The 21893-nt window shown below is 36.6% G+C and overlaps 1 protein-coding gene across 3 annotated transcripts in view; it reads left to right on the top strand.

Moving 5' to 3' along the window:
• STAG1 (stromal antigen 1) overlaps positions 1 to 21893 on the top strand; it is a 336264-nt gene that overhangs the window by 99769 nt on the left and 214602 nt on the right. For all 3 annotated transcript variants that reach the window (XM_006759813.2, XM_006759812.2, XM_015561382.1), the window contains exons 3-4: positions 6692 to 6794; positions 19400 to 19564. In XM_006759813.2, the coding sequence (XP_006759876.1) occupies positions 6692 to 6794; positions 19400 to 19564 (268 nt within the window). The remainder of the gene's footprint in view (positions 1 to 6691; positions 6795 to 19399; positions 19565 to 21893) is intronic.

Below are 21893 nucleotides of genomic sequence, written 5' to 3'. Positions count from 1 at the left end.
GTGGCGCCCCCCCCTGTCACCCACAGAGCCACAGGGCAATTGGGGGTTGGGGAGCTCCCCCCATCAGGCACAGAGCAGGGCTGATCAGGGGGTTGGGACGCCTTCCCCTGTCATGAACAGAGCAGGGTGGATAGGGAGGTTGTGGCCCCGCCCCCTGTCACACACAGAGCCGCAGGGCGATGAGGGGGTTTGGGCGCTGCCCCCGTCACACTAATCCCGGTGCCGGGAGGCCTCTCGGCTCCGCTGATTCCGGTGCTGGGAGGCATATTACCCTTTTACTATATAGGGTAGAGGCCTGGTGCACGGGTGGGTGCCGGCTGGTTTGCCCTGAAGGGTGTCCTGGATCAGGGTGGGGGTCTCCACTCGGGTGCCTGGACAGCCTGGGTGACGGGATGATGGCTGTTTGCAGCTGGTCACACACAATTCAGGGTGGGGGTCCCCACTGGGGTGCTTGGCCAACCTGGGTGATGGGCTGAGGGCTGTTTGCAGCTGGTCACATACCCTTTAGGGTGGGGGTCCCCACTGGGGTGACTGGCCAGTCTGGGTGAGGGGCTGAGGGCTGTTTTCAGGCTGGCGGGATGACAGAAGCTCCCAGTCGCTCCTTTTTTCTCTTTTTTTAAATTCTGGGCCAGCTTTAGCTCTGAGGCTCCAGCTCTTAGGCCTTACGCTGCTAAAAGTAGGTATCTGGTTTGTTTCAGTTCTATAATCGAAACTCTGTATGAACTCCAGCTCTGACTCCAGCTCTGAGATCCCAGCTGGCTGAAAGCTGGTTTCTGGGGTTTTTTTTTTTAGCTTCTATATTTGTTAAAATGTTTCAAATTGCAGGCTCAGTGGCCTGCAAAGCAGGCGGGGAATGTTGGTTTCCTCCGTCACTGAAGCAAGCAAGCCTCATGTTAGTTTCAAGCTGCCTGGCTGCCGGCGGCCATCTTGGCTGGCAGTTAATTTGCATATCTCCCTGATTAGCCAATGGGAAGGGTAGCCAATTACCATGTTTCTCTTTTATTAGATAGGATGTTTATCATCCCAGTTTGTTTTATTTTATATTTTAGTGCAAAAGACTTCTTTAATTTTTATTTTTATATTGAATTTATTGGGGTGACATTGGTTAGTAAAATTATATAGGTTACAGGTGTACAAATCTATAATACATCCAGTTTATTTATATACCTTTTTTTCCAAGAGATTATAGTTGGCTTTCCATTGGTCTCCTGGCTCTCTGTTTTTCCTTCAGAGCTCTAAGACAAAGAAGCTGTCCAAACTACTTTACCTGCTTGAAAAACCATCAATACTTGTCCTCCTTTCCTCCAAATATCGGAGATACAATTTAAGCTTTTTCTAGTTACTTACCTCAAGCTTCTTTATTCACCCTTTACTCAAACATAATACCGATTTTTGTAATGTAGGCACTAGAAAGGTCACTGTAGTGAGTGACCTCATTATTTCCTGGCTTACTTAAATATTACAATTATCAATGAATTTGTCATCATAGTGTTGCTTACTATTAGGCATTGTCAAATACTATGAATTACTATATATATTCCACCACATAATGCTGTACCAGGAGGTATGCTAGATTTTAGGGAGAAAGAGTATGTAAAAGAGAATCAGTCCTTGCCCTAGCTGGGTGGCTCAGTTGTACTGTCATTGGTACACCAAAAAGGTTGCAGTTCTATTCTCGGTTAGGGCACATACTTAGGTTACAGGTTAGATCCTCTGTCTGAGTGCATACGGTAGGCAGATGATCCACGTTCCTCTCTCACATTGATATTTCTCCCTTTCTCCCTACCTTCTCTCTCCCTCCCTTCCTCTCTCTCTAAAATAAAAAACAAACCAAAACATATCCTTGGGTGAGGATAAAAAAAAAGAAGACTTGAGTCCTTGTTGGCATGAAGCTTATTATAGATAGATACTAATCAAATAACCACAAATATAGATCTAAATGCCTTCAGTGCTATAAAGGTAAATTAGAGGATTTTATGAGAATTTTAACACATGCCTTGATTTAGTCAACTTTTAAAAAAGTATATATTTTTTATTAATTTCAGAGAGGATGGGACAGGGAGAGAGAGATAGAAACATCAATGATGAGAGCAAATCATTGATTGTTTCCTGTACACCCCACAGTGGGGATCAAGCTCACAACCTGAGGATGTGCCATGATCTCCTGATTCATAGGTCGATGCTCAACCACTGAGCCATGTCAGCTGGGCAAGTCAACTTTTCTAAGGGTGAGATAGTTCAGGTGATAGTAAGTGGAGTGAGGGTTTGGTGAAAGAATAGATCAGTATATAAATTCAAGACTGAAGGAATGGCATGTGCAAAGACCCTGAAAAAGTAGGAGTTATGGTATGTTTGAGGGACTGAAATAAAGCTGGGTTTTGTTTGTTTCCTTCCCACCCCCACTCCCCAGTTTGGGAATAGAGAGTGACATGAGATAAGGCTTGTGACTAGAGTGGGGCTATATCATATAAGAATCTGCTAAATCATATTAAGATTTGGAGTCTTTCTTCCTAGGAATAGTAGGAAACCACTGTAGAGTTTTTAAGCATGGAAGAGAACTAACAAGACATACCTAGAAAAATCATTCTTAGTGCAGTATAGTGATTAAATTGTAAGGGGCAACAATAGAAGCAAGAAGACTAATAGGAGGAGGATGTTGCGGTATCCAGGCCAGAGATTGTTGACAACTTGAACTAAAGTCATTACAGTGGAACTAGAGAGAGGTAGATAGAATTTTAAAGAGATATAGGGAGGGAAAAAAATCATCTATACTAATAAAAGGGTAATATGCTAATTAGACCAGATAGACCGGGCGTCCTTTTGGATAAAGCCATGGTGGCGGGGGCTGAGGCAGAGGCGGTTAAGGGCGATGAGGCAGACAGGTGAGCAGTTAGGCGCCAGCGGTCCCGGATTGCGAGAGGGATGTCCAACTGCCGGCAGTCAGATATCCCCCGAGGGGTCCCAGATTAGAGAGGATGCAGGCCAGGCTGCGGGACACCCCCTCCTCCATGCACAAGTTTCATGCACCAGACCTCTGGTCCTATATAATAAAAACCTAATATGCTAAGTGTCCGACTATTCATTCAACCATTTGTTCAGTTGCTATGACACGCACTGACCACCAGGGGGGCAGACGTTCTGACCGGTTGATTAGCTTGCTGCTGGGGTCCAGCCATTTGGGACTGGGCGAGACGGGCTATCGCTAGACATGCCCTGGAGCCTTCCCACGGTCCCTCTGCAGCCCCGATCTTGCACCGGTGGCGTCCCTCAGCCTAGCCTGTGCCTTCTTGCAATCTGGGACCCCTCGGGGGATGTTGGAGAGTCGGTTTCGGCCCTATCCCCACAGGCCATGTCGAGGGACCCCACTGTGCACAGGTCCTCTAGTTTTTATAATAATTGATCTGATTTTTCCATTCTCTTAATGTTCAATAGTCTTATAAATGTGAACATTAGCTATTTACAGAGTTTGTGTAGAGCAGTTGGTTGAACTTCAAATTAGCATACCCTTCACACACAGCATTCTATTGTGTCTATCCTAGAGAGATATTTACTGGTATATAGTAAGAGTTAACATACAAGGAAAGTTGTTTCAGCTCTATTTGTAATAGCACAAAACTAGACACAATCTAAATGCTTTTGATAGTGAAGTAGTTAAAATAAATTTCATATATATTATGGAGTTACTACTATTCAGGAATTCTACATATTTGTATGGAAATTCCTATTTAAAAATTTTAAAATTGAAATATAGATATTTTATATTTTTATATGTAAAAACAAACATTTATTGAAAAGTATTGATCAAATTTAATGTTATTCTGCATGTTGGAATTCAGAGTTAGTGTGAAGTGAAACTCTTCTTCGTATTATATCTTCTCTATTGACATTAAAAAATTTATGTAGTATATATTCTCATAAACATTCCTACATACACTAATTGGAGTGTATTAGCTTATTTGTTGGTAATAGCATTCACCTTTAAAGCTGGATGTAATTGGCAGAATTAGAAAACAAATGGTACTTCTTTGTCAGTAAACTCTTGTTCAAGGATAAATTAGTTTCACTAATGGGTCACATATTATAACCTGGAACCAACCAGATCCTGTAGTTGCCAGGAGATTTTTTTAAAAATATATTTTATTGATTTTTTTACAGAGAGGAAGGGAGAGGGATAGAGAATTAGAAACATCAATGAGAGAGAAACATCAATCAGCTGCCTCCTGCATGCCTCCCATTGGGGATATGCCTGCAACCAGGGTACATGCCTTTGACCAGAATTGAACCTGGGACCCTTGAGTCCCCAGGTTGACACTCTGTCCACTGAGCCAAACCGGCTAGCGCAAGCAGGAGATTTTTATAAGCATCAAAAGTGGGTTCTGTTTACACAAGAGAAATACAAAACATAAAATTTGCATTCTAGTATTCTGACATGGAGATAGAAAATTGAAGTTTACCTTAATAACTAAGTGGACTCTGCCACTTAACTAGGTGTGTGTTTATGGACAAGATATCAGGTTTTCATATCTTTTGTTTCCTCATCTAGAATTGGGAAAATAGTATGTGTTTTTTACAAAGTTTATGTGCATGTTTTATATAAACTGGCACACAGTATATGCTGAGTATAGTCTATTTGAACTGTAATGAGGAGAAAATATAATATGATTTATTGTCCTTTAGTAGAGATGAGTAAGATCAACTAGATCAGGAACTAACAAACTTCTGCTAGTGACTCAGATGCCTGTTTTTAAGTATTATTGGACAATGGCTATTCATTTATGTATTGTCCTTGGCCACATTCATGCTATGGTGCCAGAGTTGAGTAGTAGACATAAAGATGTGGAGATCCCCCTCCCCCAAGACTAAAATATTTACAGTATAGTTTTATAAGAAAATGTTTGGTGACCCCTGAATTAGATCACTGTTATTTATAGTTTTAGGTACTAGATTACCTTTGAAGATTTGCAAGTAGGGAGGGAACATGCTATAAGAATGTTACTGGTAGCATTGTACAGAATGGCTTGGACAAGGAAATTAGGAGAAGCAGGGAAATGAGATTAATTCAGGGAGTGGTGATTATAGGTAATCATGGAAAGAATGAGAGACAGAATTTTTATACTGAGGACAACTTAAGAGGATTTGTTAGCCGATGGCTCAAGGAAGATTGATGTGATTCTAATAATTTGAGTAAGACAGGATAGTGGTGTGGTGACAGTAATAAATTTTATGACAACTTAAAGCACATGCATGCATTAACTTAATAAATTAGTTAATTAGTGGTATGGCCATGAGCATAGAGCTAGAAATAAATCAGTATTGAACATAGTTTTACATGTGGTATTTGGTGAACTTGAGGTAGAATTCAAAAAAGCATGTTACACATGCAGTTAAAAATTTTGAGCTACAGATGGTCAAGACTATTGACAATATATAGTTACTGATGTAGAATTTAGTGAATAAGTTTTTGTTCGGATTATCCATACCTTTTCAGTACCATGCTGGAGCCAACTTATATTGGCCTGGAGGGCTGAATATTTAATTTCTAGGAATTTTCTGACCCTGATTGAATATAACATAGCTATTTAAAAAAGTTAAATCATGTAAACTTAAAATTAAATAATATTATAAGTAAAAGTAATAATAGTCAAAACTCTTCACTTCCTAATTACATAGTATTTTCTGCTCTTTAATTTTTTTATTTACATCTATTCTATCTATATGGTGTAAACACTTTTTAGTGGTGTACTATTACTGTTCATTACTTCCCACTTCTGGTGATGTTAATTTTGTAGTTTGAAATTGGCTGTGGTGGAAATACTTACATTATGAAAATCAGTTAATTGGCTGTGGTGGGAATACTTACATTATGAAAATCAGTAAACATTGTAAATCAGGGCTCAATTTATTGTTTTATAAATTGGTTATAGATTCAATAAAGTGATAAATTAACAATGAGATTAAACTTGTATCAAGTCTATAGCCATTATATTATGAGAGCACAAAAAATTGAAGCAGTCCAGTATTTGAGATTTGTTATCCAATTCAGTGAAGAAGTTGTTTATACCTTTGTATAATGATTTAAGTTCCAACAAATGTCTTTTTCATTTCACTTGCATTTTATTCATTCAAGTGAACAAAGGTATAAGCTATCTTTCATGTCAAAACCCTACTTGTTTTTCACTTGCAACCTTAGGTTAGTTATGAATACAGGACTTTGGCAAAATTATCGAAATCATTTTATGTGAATAAATGAGCAACATGGAATTTACCTTTATATTGGTAACATTTCTAAATTTATGTGCATATATATATATTTTTTTGAAGAGCCAGTTGTTAAACAATTACCAGCCCACCACTGACTTTCATGATTTATAAAACGAGTAAAATTCTTCCCAAACCTTTCTTTTCATATTGAAGAATTAGTCTTTTCCCATTGTATTTTACATTTATATTTTGTATAGCAGCTGCCATTTCCATAGTCATTTCCTCCTTTTTATTTCTCTATTTGAGAGCTTCATTTCACTCAATGTTATGTGATATTAGCCAGGGAGGATAACATTTTTGATTTGCTAAAGTAGAAGTATAAACCACTTCTAACCATCCATATAATAGGAGGTAAGGAAAGTAGTGGAACAATACTGCATTGTATTTATGACTTAATTTGTTCATTAAAATAATATATCACATTTTCTAGGGATTCAACTAATGAAACTACTGCTCATTCTGATGCTGGCAGCGAACTTGAAGAAACTGAAGTCAAAGGGAAAAGGAAAAGGGGTCGTCCTGGCCGGCCTCCAGTATGTATTATGCTTCTCTTCTTTGTTTCTATAATGATGACCAAGTAAAGGAGCTTGATAAGAGCTTTTGGTTAATTCTAGTATTGTTAATACTTTTAGTGACTACTAGAGATTCTTGGTAACTTTACTTCATAAATTGCCTTAGGTAGTAATCACAAAAGGGATAATGGTTATAGTATCTTTCTTGCTTTCTGTGTTTCTCTTACAAGTAAATGGTACTCTACGTGAAGACATAGAAATGATTTATATGGAATGAGGTATAGTTAGTTATGACTTCCTTGCTTTTTAAATGCAACTCTGATTTCTTGTGAGAACCTATGTTTGTTGTTTGGTAGTATTAGTTTGGGAGAGCTCTAAGCATTCTTACTTTGAGGGATATCTTTATGTATTCTGAGTACGTGAGTCATCATTTAAGGCAGCATAAGCTCTTTGAGACAATAGTACGAATGTGTCAAGGAGTTAAAGCTTGTACTATTTACACTACTTTTATGATATTTGCCATTAGGAATTTTATCTGTTTTATAAAAGTTCTTATTATAGAATATTTCAGCCTCTTTTTTAGGATACATAATAGTGGGGCGGGGCTGGCCAGGGGAAAGGACTACAGGGTGGGTCTGGCTGGGGGGAGGGACCATGGGAGGTTGGCTAGCCGGCCCCACCCCCTAATCGGGCTGGTCTGGGAAAGGACTACAGGGTGGGTCTGGCTGGGGGGAGGGACCATGGGAGGTTGGCTAGCCGGCCCCACCCGCTAATCGGGCTGGTCTCTGGCCACAGTGGGCATCATAGCAACCGGTCATTCTGGTCCTTCTGGCGTTCTGGTTGCTGGCTTTATATATATATATATAAATATATATATATATATGGCATAGATAGATATATCTTCTTTGTAGTGACTTAGTATTTTTTTATGTGTTTGCTGTTTCATCAGTGTTTATTTGTTTGCCCACAGTTTTTAATTAACTTCAGTGAAACTTCATACCCTTTACTTTTCCAGGATGACTTCTACCATTTTTCTCTACCTTACTTTTATCCTCCACGTTTATTTAAAGGGCAAAATATTATGGAGGAAAAGATATGCATTGTAGTCACTCTTTATAATTCCTCTTAATTTTGTAGAAGTATTTGGTGGTACATTTTTTACAAAAACATTTTGAGAAAAGTGAAAGAGTCTTGCACTTAGAAGCTGAGACGATTCTAGCTCCCCTTTATATGATTTTTCTGAGACTCTAGGCAAATTACATTGCTTTTTCTGGGACTCATGGATATACAAGCAAAATTGGAAATTAGACTAAACTTGCTTGAAGGTAGGAGAATAAACTTTTGCCTATGTGATTTCTTACTTGAATTTGTAGTAAGTACATGTTCATCTCATGTTTATAAAAATTTAAAAAAAAAATGTTGACCAGGTAAGATAATAACATTCTAGAGACTTGTGTTAATTAGACTTGAGTCCATATTTTCATACTCGTTAACTCACATAGCTATCTACCTACACTTCCACCTGACCCAGGACTATGTCTTGATCTTGGAAACAAACAAGACTTTCTGAGTTTGTACTCTGGACTTTGCACTGAGATGGTAATTTTTATGTCGCTTAAATCTTCACACCAATATTATGAAATAGGTCTTATATACAGTTAACGAAGTACAAAACAAAAATAGAAAGTGGTAACTTTCCTAATGTAATTTGCCACACACTTACTTGTTGTAGTATTATTTATAATAGTAAAAGATTCTAACTTCCAAACTCTTTTTTTTAAGAATGCCAAAATGCCAAGCTATTACTTAATATTGAGAGGTATAATTGTCAGAATGGTCAGATTTGAGTTATGCCCCAGTACCTGTTCTGAAAATTGCATGGAGATTTTCTTACAAAAAATAAAAAATTATTAAGTAGTTTGAGAGAAAGCAAGAAAGTGAGAGAAAAATATTGATTCGTTGTTCCACTTTCTTATGCATTCATTGGTTTGTTAATGTAAAAAAACCGGGTGAAACCTGTAAAGAATTTTTGTGAGTTTATTTGAGCCAAACTGTTGGCATATGCCAGGAAGCAGAACCTCAACAAATTGAGATAATACTCCAGAGAATGGTGGGTTACATGCAAAAAGACAGATAGGCTCAGTTAAGGTAAAGGTTGACCTTGTCAGTGAAGATACTGGCCTAGGATGTAACTACCCGCACCGTGGGTGGCCATTCGCCTCATAGTTACTGGTCCAGTGGTCATTCTGGTCATTCTGCTGTCAGGGTCAATTTGCATATTACCATTTTATTATATAAGATTTTAATACTATTTATACTTTTGAGGAAGACTTGATGGATTTCTGGTTTTATTCATTTACTCAGTCATTTACTCAGTCACATGATAGTAATAGTATATATAAGGACTTTCTGATATGGGCAATATTGTTTTCCATTTCTTAGTTCTTAGGGGACATCTCGCTTTTGTTATTTCTTTTTGGAGTACTGTTATTTCAAAGACTTTTGCTACTTATTAAACCACCTTTATTTTGCAGTTGTCCTAATTCATATTTGTTATAGCTCTCTACGCAAGTAATTACTGATCTCTAAGTAAACACTATACAGTATCATGTTTATACTAACTCTATGATTGCATTAACAAATAATGGACAGCATTTTCTCTGTCTACACACACTACTCTTTTGATGATCACATCCAATCTCATAACTTAAAATAACACATCTAAGCTTATGTCACTTAGATTTATATCTCCGGCCTGGACTCCAGACTCATAACCAAATGTTTGTTGAACATCTTTACTTAAATATTTAATGGGCCAAAGATGTTTTAAAAACGAAACTCCCAAGCTTTCTATTCCCCTGCCCACCTCTCTTCCATATGGCAACTTCATCTCTCTGGCTGCTCAGGCTATAAATCTTTTAGTCATTTTGACTCTGTCTTTCTCAGCCTGTATCCATTCTATCAGCAAATCCTATCCAATTGATTTGAAAATAAACATAAATTATTTTTTCTACAAAACTAGACAAACCCACCATCATTATGCTTTTGCTCAGTCCTTTAAGTCTTGCTCCTTGTTTCAGGGCCCTCTGTTTCATCTTCTTGTTGAGGCCTCCCATAAAGATTTAAAATGGCAAATCCTTACTTCTACCCAAGGGGACTTACAATTCCCTTCCGTGTGCGTGTGCATGTGCGTGTGTGTGTGTGTTTGTGTGTGTGTGTGTTTTCTCCTTTCTTTAGAGCACTATTGCCATCTAACATAGTATACATTTTATTTACTTACTGTCTCTCTCCCTCTAGAAGTTAAGCTGTATCTTTTTTAACTGTGTCTGACTTTTCAATACATGCTTATTTAATAAATGGTGTTTAATTCTGTTAAATCACCACTCTTTTTTTTCCTTTTTAAAATTCTTTTTATTTTGAAATAATTTCAGACATAGAAGAGTTACAAGAATGCAGATTGTCCAGCTGTTAGCATTTTACTAGATTTGTTTTATATTTTCTATGTATACAAACACATATGCATATATATTATGTATAGTAGCATCATATATAAGTATATATTATATACCTCTTATTTATTTTTTAACTGTTTGAGAATAAGTTGCAGATATGATGCCACTTTATTCCTAATGCTTCAATATGAATTTCCATGGACTAGTTTTTAGTTCTGACTTCCTTAATTTTCTTAAAGTATACCAAAATTTTTCCAGAAACCCAGAATTAAAACATGAGTCACTATTGAATTTTCTACTCAAAAGTTTCTTCCCCTTTCTACTATATCTAATGAGCTTGTACATCTGATGAAATTTTATTTCACAGTGTCTTCTCTGTAATTCCCTTCTACTATTTCTCTACTTTTAATCTTTTTTGTTTTCCTTTCATCCTTTTAAATACTTCCAGGTTCACTTTTTTAAAAATACATCGGTTGCCTCTAGCATATGCTCTTACCAAGTATCGAACCTGGTACTTGATATGTGCCCTGACCAGGAATCAAACCCACCAACCAACTAAGCCACACCGGCCAGGGTACCAGGTTGACCTTTGCAAAAACTGGTTCAAATAGCAAGCAGTGTCTTTGTTTTGGGGAATGTTCTTTTGACTTACCTTACACCTAATATTTTATTGTGTTTCCCTAGTGATAGCCTTTCATTCAGTCAGATACATATCTTTGTCCTTCTGCACGTGGCTTGTGCTTTCCTACTTCTACACCTTAGTCCAGTGATGGCGAACCTATGTTACCTCTGACACGCGAACTCATTTTTTTGGTTGATTTTTCTTTGTTAAATGGCATTTAAATATATAAAATAAATATCAAAAATATACATCTTTGTTTTACTATGGTTGCAAATATCAAAAAATTTCTATATGTGACACGGTACCAGAGTTAAGTTAGGTGTTTTCAAAATGCTGACACGCCGAGCTCAAAAGGTTCGCCATCACTGCCTTAGTTTATGGTGTTTTGTCTTTCTGGAATCCTCGTTTCCTAAGTTCTATTTATGCTGACCTTACTAATTTTACTAATTCATTAAATTCCAACTTGCAGCTCATCTATTCTGTGAAACTTTTCCTGTTCACAGCTACTGGAAATAATCTTTTCCTTCATAGAGCCCTTTCAACACTTGTCTTGAACCAAATCCCTTTACAGAATATTTTTATATACTATAGTTTACTATATTATATTGTAGTTATTTGCGTTTCTGTTTTTCTTTCAATTATATGTATTTAAAGATTTTGCGCTAAGCTGTTGCAGTTACGTTTATACATTATTTGTGAAAGGTAGGGGTTATTTCATATTTATAACATGAATAAATACAGGTAAGGCACAAAGGTAAAGAAAGTTGGTGTCTCTGTGTCTCTTAAAGCTTATAGAAAAGTTATTGCTCATTCATACTGCAGTGTATCCTATTCATAGCTTTGGGATAAAGTAATTTTGAATAATTTTCCTATACTGCCATACTAACTTTTACTTAAAACTGTTTACCTGAAGTGTAAGTATACATTTATTTATTTATTTTTTTTTCTGAAGTGTAAGTATACATTTAGATTAAATAGTATATAGTTGTAGTAAGGCATTTGTCTTAAAGATTAATTAAAAACCTCTGACACTAAATTGCAACATTTTCACAAAGATGCAGTAAAGAGTGTATATCTTTGTTACTTCCTGAGAATATTGTCCATAACATTCATTACATAATACATTGAGGCAGGCTTTGTTTTAGGTAGTTTTATTTTTCCACAGATATTTATTAACATCTTTTTCTTCCTACTGTTTGCTTTGAATTAGCTACAGCAATGAACATATAACCCTAGGGTCTATATTATTTACTCTGTGGACCATAGAAATCTTTCTTACACCAATGTTTATGAAAAAGAAAGCACAAGCATTTCTCCTCCACCATCAATTGACAATTGTATTAGAATGTTCAAAAGTACATCTTAAATACTGTAAGCTCTTTGAAAGCTACTAGAGGCCCAGTCCACGAAATTCGTGCACTTGGGGGCAGGGGGCAGTTTCTCAGCCCGGCCTGTGCCCTCTTGCAGCCTGGGAGCCCTTGGGGGATGTCCAACTGGAGTGGAGGCGGGAAAGGCTCCCACCACCACCGCTGCGCTTGCCAGGCAGGAGCCCAGCTTCTGGCTGAGCGGCACTCCCCTTGTGGGAGTGCACTGACCACCAGGGGCAGACGCTCAACACAGGAGCTGCCCCTGGTGGTCAGTGCATGTCATAGCAACTGGTCGTTCTGCCGTTCAGTCGATTTGCATATTAGCCTTTTATTATATAGGATGTGTTGTGCTACGTGCAAGGGTCAATGTTTTTATGTGTCTGGTACATAGTAACTACATGATGAATAAAGAAATCAAAGTTGTGTTTTCTGAGCAAAAAAATCTGATTTCTAATACCTGTATTCTATAAATTGAGTCAAATTCAGATTATGCATATTTAGCAGTAATATCACATGTATCATTTGGGCATGAATTATGAAAGGTAAAATAAGTGAGACTCCAGGAGTCAAAACATAAACTACACATGACTTCTAAGTTGAAGCAGTATTTGGGAAGAGTTCCACTTGCTATTAATGGAAGAAAGATTTCCTAGGTTGGGAGTAGATGGAGTAAGCTTATCTTTTTCCATGAAGAAGACTATGTCTCTGGGATCAGTAAGCATTTAAAGATCTGTGTTGAGCTAGAAGAGCTAGTGTGTATGCAGGTCTGGCAGACTGTTGTGGCCTGGGATTCAAGGATAGGACTTTAGTCCCTGGAGTAAATGGATAATCCTATATAATAAAAGCCTAATATGCTAAGTGTCCGGTCATCTGGTTGTCCGTTCAACCAATCAAAGCATAATATGCTAATGATATGCTAAGGCCACTCAACCACTCGCTATGACGTGCACTGACCACCAGGGAGCAGACGCTCCAACCGGTAGGTTAGCTTGTTGCTGGGGTCCGGACAATCGGGACTGAGCGAGACTGGCTGGACATACCCTGTAGCCTTCCTGCGTTCCCTCCCCAGCTGGCCAACCTCCCACATGCTTCCCCAGCCTCGATCGTGCATCAGTGGGGTCCATTGGCCTGGTCTGCGCCCTCTTGCAATCTGGGTTGAGGGGACACTTCCCCCCCACGAGTGCACAAATTTCATTCACCGGGCCTCTAGTGGTAGGATAAGACTAGTTCAAGAGGAACTGGGTTACTGAGTAGATTACTAAGGTATTATTAACCTGCAAATTAAGGCCAAGACTCAGCTCTTTATTTTTTTATTTTGTTAAGCCTCATTCATTATTTTTTCATTCATTTTTAGAGAGAGTGGAAAGTGGGAGTGAAGGGAAAAAAAGGCAGACAGACATTGATTGGTTGCCTCCCGCATGCTCCCTGACCAGGGCCAGGCATTGAACCTGCAACCTAAGTTGTGCCCTGGAATGGGGAACGAACCCTTGACCCTTTAGTGCACGGGCCGGTGCTCTAACCACTAACTGACACCATCCAGGACAAAGACTCAGTTGTTAAGATGGCACAACATGAGAACTAGACCAACCAAGCACGTTTTACATAGAACATCATCCATTTCTTTCATTTGAGAGCACCTTTGGTCCTTGTTCAGTAATGGGACTACAGGTGACCTGACCTGTGTGGCCAAAAAAGTATAGGAAAGGCAGCCTGGCAAGTCACAAGTAATTAAAGGATTGTGTATGAATTATTACTCTTCAAATTGTACTCCTTGTATATAAGCTAGAGATTGAGTGAGCCCTGTTATGATTTTCCCTCTACCTTACTCTTTTAATAGTGACAGTCTTTCTGAACATCAGCTTTTGGGTTGTCTTTCTGCATCAACTATATATATAAAAGGCTAAGTGACCAACCATGTCTGTCCAACTGACTGACTGGCTGGCACATATGACACGCACTGGCAATTTAAAAATAAACATTGACTCAAACATGTGCGATACATATAAACCTCTCGCTGGCGCCAATCTAGACAGTAGGAATATTCCTACCTGAATCCATTTTCAGACATGGTCAGTTATATGTTGCTTTCTCTCAAGTTCGAAGAGCATGTGATATTAATGGTGTAAATACTTCATCACAAGAGAAATTAGTAAAGCACTCTGAAAGTGTTTTTTACTCTTACTGTGGTATACAGAGAGATATTAGAATAAGTTTAATCAATTTATCAGTCACTGTTTTTATCAGTGTTGTTTTTTTAAAAATATATTTTATTGATTTTTTACAGAGAGGAAGGGAGAGAGATAGTCAGAAAGATCGATGAGAGAGAAACATCGACCAGCTGCCTCCTGCACATCTCCTACTGGGGATGTGCCCGCAACCCAGGTACATGCCCTTGACTGGAATCGAACCCGGGACCTTTCAGTCCGCAGGCCGATGCTCTATCCACTGAGCCAAACCGGTTTTGGCATCAGTGTTGGTTTTATATCATATCTTTGTTGTTATATCATGTGTTATTTATTAGTCAATTTAAATATTATTTACATACACATTTTGCTAATTTTCTTTCATCTCTGACACTTCTATTATAAAGGGCAAATAGCGATATTAAAATATTTTTCTAATTGCCTTTTGATGTGCATGAATTTGTGCACCAGGCCAGTAGTTACTATATATTACTGTCTAGATCTGTACTAGGAAAATCATCCTTTTGATAATGGGGGGAAATATGGATAGAACCTAGATAAGATCAAATAGGTTTTTGTTTTTTATCTATATTTTTTGCCATATTTATAACCAATGCTAAAAGGCTTTTGAGTGTGAGAATTATGGGTATTTTACTTTTACACACACAAATATTCCTAAACATACACAGGCTTATTTGTTGTATTATTACTTGTAATAATAGAAGATCCCAAACAAAATAAATGTCCATCAAAAGATTAATGGCTAAGTAAAGTAACATACATCTCTGCTGTGGAGCATTGTAGCTTTTAGAAAATAATAAGACATTTTCTAGATCTTGATTGAAATTGACTACAAAATATAGTGATAATGAAAATAGGATGATGCACATCTCTGCATAAGATATCTTTTTAGACCCTGTTTGCAGTTCTTTTAGTTTTTTTCTCAATATTTTTATTGTTGAAATACAAGTAAGATTTAACCAACTTAATCATTTTTTAGTGTACAGTTCAGTTGTATGAAATATATTCATAATGTTGTGCAGTCATTACCACCATCCATCTTTAACTCCCCATTCTCTCCTCCCCTTGGTCTCTGGCAATCACCATTCCACTTGTTGACTCTGATTTTGACTAAGTATCTGATATAAGTGGAATCATATAGTATTTGTCTTCTTGTTACTAACTTACATCATTTAGCATAATGTCCTCGAGGTTCATCCATGTTGTAGCATATGTCAGAATTTTCTTCCATTTTAAGACTGAATTAACATTCCAGTGTACATGTATAGCACATTTGGTTATCCATCCACCAATGGATTGCTTCCAAGTTTTAGCTATTATGAACAATGTTGCTATGAGCATGGTTATACAGATATCTTTTGAAACTCTGCTTTCAGTTCTTTTAGATATATATCCAGATGTGTAAATTGCTGGATCACATTGAATTCTATTGTTAATATTTTGAGGAACAGCCATACTGTTATCCACAATAGCTGTACCATATTTTACATTTTCAGCAACAGTGCATAAGAATTGCAGTTTTTCCAAATCCTTCCCAAGACTTATATTATTTTTTTGTTAGTAGCCACCTGCCAAGACTTGGTTTCTCTTTTTATGATAATAGCCCCTTGTAGGTATAAGGTGGCATCTCATTGTAGTTTTGATTTTCATTTTTCCATTGATTAGTGATATTGAGCATCTTTTCATGTGCCTATTGGCCATTTGTTTATCTTCTTTGGAGAAATGTCTATTCAAATGAGTCCTTTAACCATTTTCAGATATGTTGTTTTGTTGTTTTAAGAGGCTTTTATATATTCTGGGTATTGATTTCATAATCAGATACATGATTTGCAAATACGTTCTCCTATTCCAGTGATGGCGAACCTTTTGAGCTCGGCGTGTCAGCATTTTGAAAAACCCTAACTTAACTCTGGTGCCATGTCACATATAGTGTTGGTACTCTTGTCAAAAAGTATTTAACCGTGTATGTCAGGGTTTATTTCTTGGGTCTCTATTCTTTTCAATTGGTAGGCTTGCCTTTATGTTAGCACTACAGTTTTGATTACTGTAGCTTTGTAGTAAGTTTTGCGATCAGAAAATGTGTGTCTTTCAGTGTTCTTTATTCAAGATTGTTTTGGCTACTCAACATCCTTTGAGATTTTCTATTAAATAAAATTTTTTTTTCCTATTTCTCCAAAAAGGTCATTGGGATTTTGATAGGTATTTTATTGAATCTGTTGATCACTTTGGGTACTATTGACATCTTAACAATACTGAGTCTTCCAATTTATGTACATGTGATAGGTTTTCCATTTATTTATGCCTTTTAAAAATTTTACTTTTGCATTTTTTTATTATGTTTAAATGTCTCTGGAAGGACATATAGGAATGAATGATGTGTCATTCGGGAATTGCAAATTAAGAAAGATACCATTACACATCTGTTAGAATGGCTGAAATTTAAAAACCTGACTATTAACAATTTCATGGCAAGCATGTGAAGGAACAGGAACTCTTATTTTTTGCTGGTGGATAAACAAAATGGTACAGCCATTTGGAAGATAGTTTTGCAGTTTCATACAAAGCTAAAAATAATTTTACCGTATTATTCAGTAATCATCCTTCTAAGTGTTTATAGTGCTTTGAAAATAACATCCACACAAAGCCTTGCATGTGAGTGTGTATAATCACTTTATGCCTAATTACCAAAAATTTTGTTGATAATGATGAGGAACTTAAAAGTAACACTTTATCTCTCAGATCATCCCAAACCTACAGTTCCAGTCTAGTCATGGGAAAAACAAGAGACAAACCCAGTTGGGAAGCATTGTGCAAAATACTTGACCAGTAATTTCTCAAAACTGTCAAGGTCACCAAAAATCAGGCAAATCTAAAAACCGTCACAGCCAAGAGTAGTTTATTTATTCTGGGTGGAGTCCTCAAAAAGAAAAAGGTCATTAGGCAAAAACTAAGGAAGTCTGAAGCATGGACTTTTGTTAATGTACCAATATTGGTTCATTAAATTGTAGCAAATATATCAGACAAATGGTAACTAGATGTGATGTATATAGGAATTCTCTGTACTGTCTTCACCATTTTGAGGGGGTAAATAAAAAACTTCTAAATAATATAATTAAATAAGCAGTAAGCTCACTATGTATAAATCCACACACAAAAGTGGTTGTAAGGCTATTTATTAAAAGGAGTGAAAGTGTACTAAGAACACAGGGATATAAAATGAAGGGAACAATACTGTAAGCTGGGAGAGAAGCCCCTCCATGCTACATGCTTTGTAGTATTCCTCCAGTGCCCTCTAGTTACAAAGCCTACCACTGCAGCAGATGGCAAAAGATAAATGTTTACAGGGTTCAGCTCCAGCATCACAAAGTGGGGCAAATAAGGGTGGATTTGGAGGTGAAGGGCAATAAATTAATAACTGAACAAGCTATTAGGAAAATAAATCACTCAAAAGAACATAAATACTGAGAACAGACGCTCAAGAGCTAGCATGTCAAACTCAAAGGCTAACACGGGCCAAATAAACAAGTTTAAGTTTATTTGGGCTGCAAAAAAACAAAAGCTTCAATTTTCATAGAAACATAGGTTTATTTTGATAGAGACATGCTGAATACAAAGGGCTGAAGTAAATGAGTAATTGTTAACATAAAATAAGAGAACATTTTAATAATTTAGCAATTGGCTGCTAAAATACTTGCTGCTAGTATTAGTGGAGAGAAATGGTGCGCCTGCGCATAAGGCGCGTAAGGGAAATGAATGCAACCACTATTATGGTAATCAGTATTATCGAACATTGTTTGTTATTAATAACTATATATAACAGGATTTATAAAAATTAAGTTATGAAATCTTTATTGAAATGTTTCTTACATACCGTTATATTGGCTGGGCCGCAAAAATATTCGTTATGGGCTGCGAGTTTGACATGCTTGCTCAAGCGAGACCTAAGGTAACACTAAACAGATAAGGAATATAGGGAGGGAGAAGGTATCTGAAATGAAAGGAAGATATCATGAGACCTGTTGAGAGTTTCCAGAAATATTTATTATAATTAACAACATTAATTTCATAGGTGAGTTTGGCAAAGCAGCAATCATGATGCGTTTATATATAAATGAAATTTATGCGAATAATAACAGCAAGTGCAAGCAATTCATAGGTAAAGTGGTAGTTAGTGTTGATTTTTTTTTTTTTTAACTGGTGACATGAGCCCTACCCAGGTAGCTCAGTTGGTTTGAGTGTCCTCCAAGGTTGCAGAGCACATACAAGAATCAATGATATGCCAAGGTTGCAGGTTTGATCCCCCGTCAGAGCACTCAGGAATCAACCAAATAATGAATGCATGGATGGGTGGGGCAACAGATCGATGTTTCTCTCCATCTTTTCCTTTCTCTCCCTCTCTCCCCTCCCCTACTCTCTGCTTTCCCTCTCTCTAAAATCAATTTTAAAAATTTGAAAACTTGGGGCATGAGATGGGATGTTAATTGAAGTTTGTAAACTCCAGCAAGGCAGGAATGTTTACTTTGCTTATTTCCATATTTCCAGTACCTAGAGTGGTTCCAAATATGTTTAAATGTATAGTTGTTGCATGAGTGGCTAAGAAATATTTGTGAACTTAAGTAGAAGTCAAATATACACTATTTCCAAGTAGTTTTATTGAGCAGGGTTTCTGAAGAAGGAGAGTATTGAGGAGGGTACAAAGAAGGATATGTCAAGAGGGGACATGGTTAAAATATTCAACCTTGGCATTATTGTTGTACAAAATACTAAATCCTTTTTCTTTAACTTTATTTTCATGCCTTTCTAAATTAACTTGTGCTTTTATCACTGAAAACAATTGTAAATCTTCCTATGGTTAGATTATGTTTCTTGCCTTTAGTCATATAGTGCTAACTACCTTTCACAGGATTAAACATAATTTGAGATCATTCTGCCTAAAGCAAAGTATGCCTGCATTTATTTTTTTTCTTCATCTTTTCTTCAGTCTACAAATAAGAAACCTCGAAAATCTCCAGGAGAGAAGAGTAGAATTGAAGCTGGAATTAGAGGAACAGGCCGTGGAAGAGCTAATGGGCACCCTCAACAGAATGGTGAAGGGGAGCCTGTCACATTATTTGAAGTGGTGAAACTGGGGAAAAGTGCAATGCAGGTACATTTTAAGTGTTTTTATTTTATTTATAATAGTCAATATATAGTAATAGTCAATTTATGTGGAACTTGTTAGTGTATAGATTGATATTTTATATACTCTCTTTTGAAATTTATAATTCTACTTATCTATAAAATTCTTTATTGATGAAAGTATTACATAATGTCCCCTCCCCTCCCACCCCCCAGTTAGATTCCACATATGAGTGCAGTCATGTGGTACTTGTCTTTCTCTGACTGACTTATTTCACTTAGCATGTTACTTTCCAGGTCCCTCCACGTTGTCTCAAAGGGTAAGAGATCCTTTTTTTTTTTCTCGGGCCTGATTGCTATGGCTAGGATTTCCAGTACTCTGTTGAACAGGAGTGGTGAAAGTGTTAACCCTACTCTTGTCCTTGATCTTAGAGAAAAAGCTTTCAACCTTACTAGTATATAACTGAGTATAATGTTGGCTGTGGGTTTGTTATATATGGTTTTTATTGAGGTTGGATATGTTTCTTCTGTACTCTGTTTTTTATCATGTATTTGAAAAAAAAGTTTTTTTGCACCTATTGAGAAGATCTTATGATTTTTGTTTCCTTATGTTAATGTGGTATATCACATTATTGATTTACATATGTTGAATCAGTTTTGCATCCCAGGAACAAATCCCACTTGATCATGGTGAATGCTTTTTTTAAATGTGCTGTTGAATTTGGGTTGGTAATATTTTACTGAGAATTTTTACATCTATACTCTCCATTCAGTATCATATGACTTTGTTATGTGTATAATGCTGGCCTCATAAAATGAATTTGAGAGGGTTTCCTCCCTTTTCATTTTTTGGAAGAGATTGGTTTGAGAAGGATTGGCATGGATTCTTCTTTAAATATTTGGTGTAGTATTCACCTGTGAAACAATCTGGTTCTGGCATTTTCTATTTTGGGAGGTTTTTGATTACTGATTTAATCTTCATAGCAGTAATCAGTCTGTTAACATTTTATATTTCTTCGTGATTTAGTCATACTTGTATGTTGCTATGAATTCATCCATTTCTTCTCGGTTGTTTAGTTTATTGGCATATAATTGTTCATACTAGCTTCTCATGATCCTTTGTATTCTGTGGTATCAATTTATAATATCCTTTTAGTTCTGATTTTATTTGAGTCATCTTTTTTTCTGAGGAAGTTTAGCTAAATGTTGGGCAATTTTTTTTCTCTTCAAAAACTCCAACTCTTAATTTCATTGATCTTTTCCATTTATTTCTCTCTGATCTTTATTTAGTTTCCTTCCTCCTGCTTGTTTGGGCTTAGTTTTTCTTTTTCTAGTGCTCTGAGGTGTATAAGTGAGATTGATTATTTGAGATCTTTTTTGTTTCTTAATATAGGGATTTATTGTTGTAGCTTTCTTAGAAATGTTTTTGCAGCATTCAATTGGTTTTAATATGTTGTGCTTCCATTTTTGTTAGTTTCAAAGCATTTCTTGATTACCCGTTTTATTTCTTCTTTGACTCATTGGTTGTTCAGTAGCATTTTGTTTAATCTCCACATTTTGTGATTTTTCAATTTTCTGTGTTACTGATTTCTAGTTTCTACCATTCTGGTCAGAAAAGATACTTGATATGAGTTCAGCTTTGAGTTTGCTAAAGCTTGTTTTATGAAATATGTGATTAGTCCTGAAAAAGTTTTCATGTGTGCTTAGGAAGAATGTGTCTTCTGCATCTGTTGGATGGAATGCTCAGCATTTGTCTGTTCCTTTTGCTCTGAAGTATGTATGGTTCAAACCCAACATTTTCTTCATTTTATGTTTATATGGTCTATCTATTTTTGAAAATGGGATATTGAAGTTCCCTAATGTTGTATTGAGGTCTGTTTTTCCCATCTATTAGTATTTGCTTAATATATTTAGGTGCTCTGATGTTTGGTGCATATATATTTATGATTGTTATAGCTATCTCTACTTTCTTCTTTCATGGAATATTTTTTCCATCTCTTCACTTTGAGCCTATATGTGTTCTTGAAGCTGAGGTAAGTCTTCATTGGTCTTCATTGTCCCTGCTCCTGGGCCATAATTGGTACTTGGTAATGCTTATCAAATTGAAGGGATTGAAATCAAAGGGCAACAGATATTAGAATCTGGTTCAATAAACCAAGTAAAATTAGGCTTTTATTTTTTGTTGTTGTTGTTAATGCTCATGCAAAATTCAAATCTTGCGTGAATTTTGGGACACCCTATATTTGGGTCTTGTTATTTATCCTTCCATCCATCCACTTTAGCTTTTGATTGGAGAATTCTGTGCATTTAGATTATTGCTAGGCAAGGACTTTCTCAGGCTGTCTATTTAATTATTT

This window comes from Myotis davidii, unplaced genomic scaffold, assembly GCF_000327345.1.
Source record: "Myotis davidii unplaced genomic scaffold, ASM32734v1 scaffold415, whole genome shotgun sequence".
NCBI lineage: Eukaryota > Metazoa > Chordata > Mammalia > Chiroptera > Vespertilionidae > Myotis > Myotis davidii.
The sequence above is the reverse complement of the archived record's forward strand: the minus strand, read 5'-3'. Positions and strand labels throughout refer to the sequence as shown.